General features: G+C 42.3%; 1 protein-coding gene across 3 annotated transcripts in view; it reads left to right on the forward strand.

Moving 5' to 3' along the window:
• The window catches only part of LOC109534948 (cadherin-related tumor suppressor), a 41,800-nt gene that overhangs the window by 21,930 nt on the left and 10,815 nt on the right, over positions 1–9,055 (forward strand). For all 3 annotated transcript variants that reach the window (XM_048664840.1, XM_048664844.1, XM_048664845.1), the window contains exons 12-23: positions 1,233–1,434; positions 1,992–2,179; positions 2,526–2,655; positions 2,719–2,999; positions 3,056–3,289; positions 3,351–3,499; positions 3,628–3,758; positions 3,818–4,027; positions 4,075–4,526; positions 4,585–4,965; positions 5,041–5,253; positions 5,390–5,952. In XM_048664840.1, the coding sequence (XP_048520797.1) occupies positions 1,233–1,434; positions 1,992–2,179; positions 2,526–2,655; positions 2,719–2,999; positions 3,056–3,289; positions 3,351–3,499; positions 3,628–3,758; positions 3,818–4,027; positions 4,075–4,526; positions 4,585–4,965; positions 5,041–5,253; positions 5,390–5,952 (3,134 nt within the window). The remainder of the gene's footprint in view (positions 1–1,232; positions 1,435–1,991; positions 2,180–2,525; positions 2,656–2,718; positions 3,000–3,055; positions 3,290–3,350; positions 3,500–3,627; positions 3,759–3,817; positions 4,028–4,074; positions 4,527–4,584; positions 4,966–5,040; positions 5,254–5,389; positions 5,953–9,055) is intronic.

Here is a 9,055-nt window from a genome sequence, read left to right on the forward strand (position 1 = left end):
AAACAAAAATAAATACCTACCGTTTTTTTTTGAAAACCATTAAGGTTTCTTCCAAAACCGATCACAAAACTAACGCAAAAAAGCATTATTTTCTGATGAATTTGTTCTTTATTGACAATAATGGGATGTTTTCACTCAAAAATAACAAAGTTAATTTTGCTAGAAAATTCGCCCCATTCATCGGATTGCAGGAAACTTTAGAAAACTCTTTTCAGCTTCAAATTTAGCACGAAAAGCAATTAATTTTATTCAGTTTTTTACCCAAAATTAATTATGACTATCTTAAAAAATGACCAGAAATCAAAAGTTTACAAAAAATTACTTGGAATATTCGCCGCCCTCATCGCTCTGAAGATTTCTAAAGTTTCCTTAAATGTTCAGGTCATTCCAGTTTTAACAAAGTTGCTATTAAGCAATTCTTTCTACGCAAAAAACGCATTATTTTTTAGTTTTACTTAAAATACTGGCAATCTTCAGGTATTTTCTGTGAAAAATTATAAGATACATTTTATTGAAACACTCGCCTCCTTAACCGCTTTGCAAAAATGTTTGGAAACTTTTTGCAGCGAATTATTGACAAAACCCTAATAATTATTTCTAGGTCTTTTTCCAAAATTATTTCCCCGAACTGAAAAAGCTGAAGTTTATAATCATTTATTTGGAAAACTCTTAGAAACTGGAGTTTCTTCACGTTTAGGTCAATATTTCTAAACAACACTGTCTCTAAACAGAAAAACCGATTTTTTCCTAACGTTTTGCTGTAATATACTGGCAAACTGAAGCTTTAATGCAAAAAATGAAGATATTTTACAAGAAAACTCGTTGACTTTAAAGAAGTCAGAAAGAAAAAATGTTATTAACCCCTTTTTAGATGTTAAAATTCTAGTCTCGGGTCTTCTAAAGCTTTAACAAATGAATGATAACTCATTAACTCAGACAGCGGCAACAACTCAATAGCGCGACTCAACACAGTGTTACCCAGGCCTGCAACTTTCCTGAAGCACTGTGTATAATTGTGAATATTTTTCAAACATATAAATATTACGTAAATAATTGACGATTTACGTGCAAAGTAACAAAGGCAACAACAGAAACTAAATGCAAATTAAAGCAAAATTACTAATGGAATCTTAGTGTTAAAAGGTATAGTGTTCTGGTGATAAAAGCAGTTGTTGAGCGAGTAAAATGAGCACAATATCAATAGGAAAAATATAAATTAAAAATCTTTTCAGGTGCAGCACTACATTTTGGTGGTTCAAGCTCAAGACTCTGGCATCCATCCACTAAGCAGCACTTTGACGGTCTACTGTAACGTGTTGGACTTGAACGACAATTCGCCCATATTCGACCCAATGTCGTACAGTAACGACGTGTTCGAGAACATCACTATCGGCAGCGAAATTGTGACTGTTAGCGCAACTGATCTGGATTCTGGTACTTACTTTTTAATCAATTCTCGGTTTTTAAATGTACCTACGTGGCAACGCTGTGGGACTACATTCGGTAACCATTGGCAAAAAAAAATTTCATTTTTGCGGAAACGGCGACAAAGAGGAATCTAGATAATCATAAGTTGACACTTCGAGTCGGCACGCGGCAAATTGTAGGAAAGGTCAGGACGGTCTTGTCTATGCGGTAATTACCGGTAATTACCGGCAGGGTTCGGCTGAGGTCGATTTCTTGCACTTATCACAGCAAATCGGTCGTTGGACTGATTGTTTTGATTTTTTCTCACTCAAAAAGTGCTCAATCACGCACCAATCTGCAGTTGTTTAAGATGTGGTTTTTCACTTTTTAATTTTTATTTTAAAATAAAATCTTCAGGGTGATTAAGAGATAGTTATATTTCCGATAGACTATGAGAGCTTCTAAATTAACTTATGACGATTTTTGGTATCTGACCGCAGCAAAAAACACTCCAGCCAGTCATCTTCGTCAGGCTTATTTTCAAAATAGTAGCATGTGCCTATAGTAGTGCATTTGCTCTTTAGGTGAGAATGGAAAAATCGCCTACAACATCACAGGAGGCGACCCAAACAACGACTTCCGCATTGCTCAGAACGGAACCATAACCACAATACGGCACTTGGACAGAGAGACAATCAGCCTCTACAATCTGATCGTGACCGCTACCGATCAAGCTATGGAGCCTCAGAAGCGACTGTCTTCGACCGTGCAGGTGAGTGACGCTTCCATTCTGAGTACTTAGAGCAACAGGTATTCGCGAGTTCAACTACCGATGGTGGCGCTGCGAAACGTCAAATTACTCGTTGTCGAGTGACAGTTGAGACTTGTCAGACTTGTTTATTTGGAGTTGATGACATCTATAACACGAAGCAATACTTACACATTTTTCGATCTGTTTTCATTTCGTTAAAATCTTGCAAATGTTGATTAGAACGGAACGAAACAAATCCCAAACACCAATGTCAAGAACAAAAGTGTCAAATTACTAGTTAACGTGTAGTTATAATTTTAGCCGCCAGAGGGCGTTTGGACTTTTAAACTTGCGCATTTTATTTCAGGTCACTGTCATCGTCAAGGACGTGAACGACATGGCGCCGGAATTCGTTACGCCCAATGAAACAGCCGTCATAGAAAATATCGCGAAGAACAGCATGGTTATGGCCATTAAGGCAATTGATAAAGACGAGGGTACGTTTTTAAACAGTTGCTAACAGTAGACAAGTGACAGGGGAACTAACTGGTTAATTGCAGGCAGGAACGGCTACATTGAGTACTCGCTGTCACAGAATCCAGTGTTTTCATTGGGGTCGGTAGATGGGGTGCTGCGTGTCAGCGGTCCGATTGATCGTGAGCTGCGCAACAACTACACGGTGATGGTCACCGCACGGGACCGCGGTGAACCACCGAAAAGCGCCAATATGTCGCTACTGGTACGCATTTTGGATGAAAATGACAACAGCCCTATATTTGATCCGAAGCAATACAGCGCAACTGTAGCGGAGAACGCTTCGATTGGTGCAATGGTTTTACGGGTAATTAGCGATCAGGGCGTAGTAGGATGAATTTGTAGAACATGTGGTTTGCGCAGGTTTCAGCCACTGACGTAGATGACGGCCTAAATGGGCGTGTCCGCTACTCGATAAGTCATGGGGACACCAATCGCGACTTCAGCATTGCGGAGGACACTGGTATTGTGCGCGTTGCCAAAAACCTCAACTTTGAGCGCACCTCCAGATATGTCCTCACCGTTAAGGGGGAGGACTGCGCGGGTGATGTGAGCGAGGGCGTCGTGAGGTCTGATACAGCCATAATCACTATTTTGGTAGGCAAAAGCCGCTGACTAGTTCAAATAGGCAGAGCTTTAACAATCAAATGCTTTGCAGGTGTCCGATATTAATGACAATCCCCCCACTTTCCTTGATTCCCCATACTTGGCTTACGTTACCGAGAATGTGGTGCCTCCTAATGGCGGTTACGTCATCACAGTTAAGGCCTACGACGCAGACACGCCTCCTTTCAACAATTTGGTTAGGTAAGTTCATTCACTCTTGAAACGTTTATCAAAGACTTGCCGCGTATATAGAAAAGCTTCTTCAATACGTTTCCACCGTTGGTGACCAATTCGAATCGGATTTTTACATCATTTTGATCATTTCACAGATACTTCATCAAAGAGGGCGACACGGATATTTTCCGAATCAACGCATCAACGGGGGATATTTCGCTGTTGAGAGCCTTGGACCGAGAGGCTCAGGACGAGTATGTTCTGAGCCTGGTTGCCATGGATACCGGTAGGTTTCCGATCTCCAAGCAATCGAGACGCATATTTTCACAGTATATTATTGCGCAGGTTCGCCACCGTTGACCGGCACCGGGACGCTGCGCATCGTCGTCCAGGACGTGAATGACCACAGTCCGGAATTCAAGCGGCAGTCGTACCAAACATCCATCAAGGAGAATTCTCCTATCGGATCTTGGGTGTTGACCATTGCGGCCACGGATCGAGACATCGGGCTGAACGGACAGATCCGCTACAGTCTGTTGGGGGAGAAAATTGAAGGCAAGTCCCCGCTTCCCTCCAATTGAAGTCTCTAAACCCGTTTTTAGGGTTTAAGGTGGACCAGGATACTGGAGTGATCACAACCAGCACTCCTTTGGACCGGGAAACGACTGCGTCGTACTTCCTTACATTGATTGCGCAGGATTGTTCGCTGACAGAGCCCAGGGCTGCGGCAGTAAACTTAACTATCGACGTTTTGGATGAAAATGACAACTCTCCAGTGTTTGCCTTCAGCAAATATGAAGTTTACATCTCGGACCAGACTAGAGCGGCGGACTTTGTGTTCGGAGCGAGAGCAACCGACGAAGACTCCGGCATGTTCAGCACCATCTTCTACACATTGATCGGCGAGCATGCGCAGAACTTCACCATAGACACCAAGACAGGAGTAATTCGTGCGCTCTACGACCTGCAGCGCTCGTCCACCCGAATGTTCAACCTGGAAATTGAGGCTCGGGATGGAGGCAGACCGCCCAGGAAAACCAGCACGGAACTGAAGGTTCATAAGTCCCAATCACTTGGAGTTGAATGTAGTTTTGCAAAATATTGTTCAACAGGTTCACTTGAAACCAGGCGATTTATTCCCTCGCTGGAGTTCTCCAGGGAAGACCAACTTTATTCTGTCCGAAAACGTGGAGGCAGGAAAAGTGTTTGCTCGATTCAAGGCCACTTCCCCCAAAAAGGGCCCCAGTGGGGACGTCAAGTATGCGATCGCAGGCGGCAATGTGGGCGAATCGTTGAAAATTGATCGCAATTCCGGGGAAATTCAAATTTGGGGCAACGGATTAGACTATGAAACCGCTCAGACCTACCGGGTGTGGATCGAGGCGCAGGACAGCGACTTGCCTCCTTTGCGCAGCGTTCTTTCGTTGACCATCAACGTGACTGACTTTAACGACAATCCGCCCGTTATGAAGAGCCAGCTTTACAACGCTACCGTAAGTAAACTTTCAATTGGAGTAAAACAATCTGGGGTTGTTCGAGTAATCAATATTGAATCTGGATTTTTCCAGGTTATGGAAGAGGAATTTCCGCCGCTTCTCGTGGCTGAAATCAGCGCTTCCGACCGCGATTCAGGAGAGAATGGCCAAATTACCTTTAAGCTTATGGATGACTTTGAGGGCGCTTTTGAAATAGACGCCAACACTGGAGAGATTTACACTCAATCGAAGTTGGACAGAGAGAGTGTGGCTAGTTATGAGCTCACAGTGGTCGCTGAGGACCAGGTAGGCTACTGATACAAAAATAGTAATAGCTCGTCAATTATCGATTCAAACCACTTGGCGGTCCAATATTTCGACATAACAAAACAGACCGACCCAATATTTCGCATATTGTTGGACAAACTCTTTTCTTTTCCAGGGGGTGCCGCAACTGACTGGCACCACCACAGTCCTGGTCACTGTCCTGGACAAGAACGACAACCCGCCCCGATTTACGCGGCTGTTTAGCGTCAACGTAACGGAGAACGCAGAAATCGGCTCGTTTGTAATAAAAGTGACAAGTTCCGATCTGGACTTGGGCGAGAACGCCAACGCCACCTACAGTTTCGTTGAAAATCCCGGCGAGAAGTTCAAAATCGACGCAATCAGCGGAAATGTGACCGTAATAGGTCACTTGGATAGAGAGCAACAGGACGAATACCTGTTGAAGGTGGCAGCAGTGGACGATGCGTGGCGCTCAGAAACGCCGCTCACCATCACCATCCAGGATCAGAACGACAACGCGCCTGAGTTTGAACACTCATACTACAGCTTCAATTTCCCTGAGCTGCAGCGTTCTGTTGTGTCTGTGGGACAGGTGCTGGCCACGGATCGGGACAAGCAAGGGCCTAACTCGGTGATCAGCTATAGTCTGCAGCAGCCTTCCGATCTGTTTAGCGTCGACCCGGCTTCTGGCGAGATCATGAGCAAGCAGAGCATCAGGTAATTAGTCGCGATCTTTCGTTGATTCACGATCATCTAGCGCAGGTCTTTCTGACCATGAAGCGGTAATTGCCAAGTTCAATATTTCCCCCAAAACCCCCGGGGAGAGCTCGCCCGTTGGGTAGAATCTTCTGATCTTCAAATTTTGCAAACTTTGTCAAACCACGATTTGGAGCTTAGAATCCAGGGATCAAAATTCTCGCTTTAGAGATTTCTTAAATAAAATGATCAGTGCTTTCAATAAGGCCTTTCCGCTTAGGTCCATTAAACCTTTACGCTATAAACATTGGATTACCAAGGGTTCACGCACCTCTCCGAAAAATATGCACTTGTTCATGCATATAAAAAAGTTTACTGACTCCACTCAACTTCTCGAATTCATTTCAAATTATAGAAAGATCTATTATCTAAAAGTAATTAAGTCAGCAAAGAGACTTCTCATTCTTGATTTTATGTTTATGTTTTAGTTAAATTTAATTTTCTGCTCGATTACTCTACCGTCAAGTTCCAGTTTACATCTTAGAGCGGTTTTTGACATGGTTAAGCACTCTGTTTTGGTCGGTGATATTTCCATATTTAGAGACTTGTCTGTCAGGTTGAATAAGTGTAATAACATTTGTAAGTCTTCTTCACTTTCTGCAATTAGAGCGGCATCGTCAGCATAACACACTACTTTGATTTCTGCCCCATTTTGTATCCCTTTAGCCCTCGAACACTTCGAACAATTTCGTCCATTATTAAATTGAAATGGGTAGGACTCAGGGAATCTCCCTGACGAATACCGCTACCCGCTGGTATTGGTTCTGTGAGGTCTCCTTCTATTTGTGCTCGTATTTTATTGTTTGTATACATGTTGTCTATGGTTTTAATGAGATTGTGTGGGATTTGCCTCTGGTAAAGGAGATGCAGGACGTCTTTCAGGTGGACACGGTCAAATGCTCTAGTTAGATCAATAAAACATATAAACGCTGACTTGTTGTATTCAATCGATTTCACGACTATTTGTATTAATATGAACACGGCGTCCGTGCAAGATCTTCCCGGTCTGAATCCCTGTTGTTCGTCCGCCAACGATGTAAGATTGTTGATTTTGTTCGTAATTCCTTTAGTTGTTAGTTTTAGAGCAGTGCTTAAAAGGTTTATTCCTCTATAATTTGATGGTATGCTCCTGTCTTCTTTTCTTGAACATTAGCACAGTAGTGCTGGTTAGCCATTCATCTATGATTTTTGTTAGTTTGAAGTTGTTAATTCTTCCGTTAGTCTTTGCCCACTGTATTTGAGCCACTCATTTTGAATACGGTCTTGCCCGGCGCTTTTTCTATTCCTTAGTTTCTATAGTGCGTTTTCTACGTCGGATGTATTGATCGTGGCATCTTCGTTAATAGTAATTTCTGGTGTGGTAGGCTCGTCTGCCGTGTTTGTCGTTTTATACAGGTCGGTTAAATATCTGATCCACTCTTCTAGCAGTTCATTGACCTTCTTTTCTGGGCAATCCTATGAATCGCCATATCTTATTTTTCTCATTAATTATTTAGTTTTGTTCCTAACTTGCTTATACATATTCATTATATGCTTCTGGCGCTCGCATACTACAATATTTTAGGTAGGCTTTTCTTTTTTCTTTGACTTCTGGGAGGAACCATGGTGTCTGTGGTTGATTACTTGGTTCACTTTCATGGTTCGTTCTCCAAGTGCGTCCCTTGCTGAATTCTTGATATTATTCTTGATTCTTTCCCAAGCTAGATTGATGTCGTTAGTATTTAAAATCGCATCCGCTTACATTTTTGGGGCTGCTGTAACACCCAGCAATTTCAAAGTATTTTTAAACTTCAGAAAAGAACAATTCGCTCCTTGTTTGGCTTGAAGAGTGGAGCTCATTGCAAGCACTACTTTGAAAACATAAAATTCTTACAATTCCCGCTTTATTCATCTATCTGCTATTCTATTATCTGCTTGATACGCAAACATCGAGTCACCTTTCCAGAAGGGCCACAACATAGGTACCCTACCCGAAACTCAACTCAAGATATTTGCCTACCCTTTCCCTCCTCGGAACTAATTAAAAACTCAATTATTTACAACGCCAAGAAATTATATAATCATCTTCCATCCCGTCTTAAATCTCTCCCTACGTCTTCAAAATTTCGGGAAAGAACAAAATCATACTTCCTAAAAAGACCTTTTTATTCTGTGACTGATTTACTTGGTGTAATGTGCTTTTTTTGAGTTTGGCTACTCTTCAACTTCATTAAATTAAACTTTTCCTTTTGGGCATGACATGCGGTAGTTGCCGGGGGGTTGATTGGACCTGTATGGTAGTTACAATTTTTTACTTCGGAGTCATCAGTTTGCAAGTTTATCAACAATCAAGTTTTTTTTATTCTTTATCAACGGGACCACGGGTTGCAAGCGGAGCGGAATCATATTGGGTTCAAGTTCAGCGAGCAAAATTTCAATATCTCGGACGACACTACGCAGTAAACACCCCTCGGTCCCTGAGACGTCCCACAGAAGTAATTACAGGATAATAGGCTTAAGTCCATGGGGCGTCCCGGTACGTCTCCATATGTACGTATTATAACGTTTCTGGGACGACTCGCATGGGATCTGCATGAGATATATGTGCGATACAAGAGGCGTCCTAGGGACATCCTATCAAGGATCATCCCATGCGGGATAACGGGGATCAAAATAGAACGTCCCACGGACCATTTGTGTCAAGTGTTATAACTATCAAATGGGTATGATCACGATCCGCTTGCAATGATGTAAACAGGGTCAACAGTTGTTCCTTGTTATGGTTTGGGGTGCTGCTTGATTCCATTCACCCATGTTTTTCAATTTTTTTTTGTGGGGGTATTCTGCATTGCTTGCAACGATAGGTGGTTGACTTACTCTGATGACCTCTGTGTTTGTATCTTCTGTCCATTACGATTGTACATGATATATTTTGTACTGTTTTATTATATATACAGGGTTATTCACGCTATATGGCACGGACGTTTGCAGCTAGCCCGTTTGTTTTTTGCAAAGTATTATTTGATGAATCCACAGACGCCTATCGGGTGCACATTTTAAAAATATTTTTGTAATGTACAGAGTG

Source organism: Dendroctonus ponderosae, unplaced genomic scaffold (genome assembly GCF_020466585.1).
Source record: "Dendroctonus ponderosae isolate FM_Combo_2020 unplaced genomic scaffold, Dpon_F_20191213v2 Dpon_F_20191213_1, whole genome shotgun sequence".
Classification (NCBI taxonomy): Eukaryota; Metazoa; Arthropoda; class Insecta; order Coleoptera; family Curculionidae; genus Dendroctonus; species Dendroctonus ponderosae.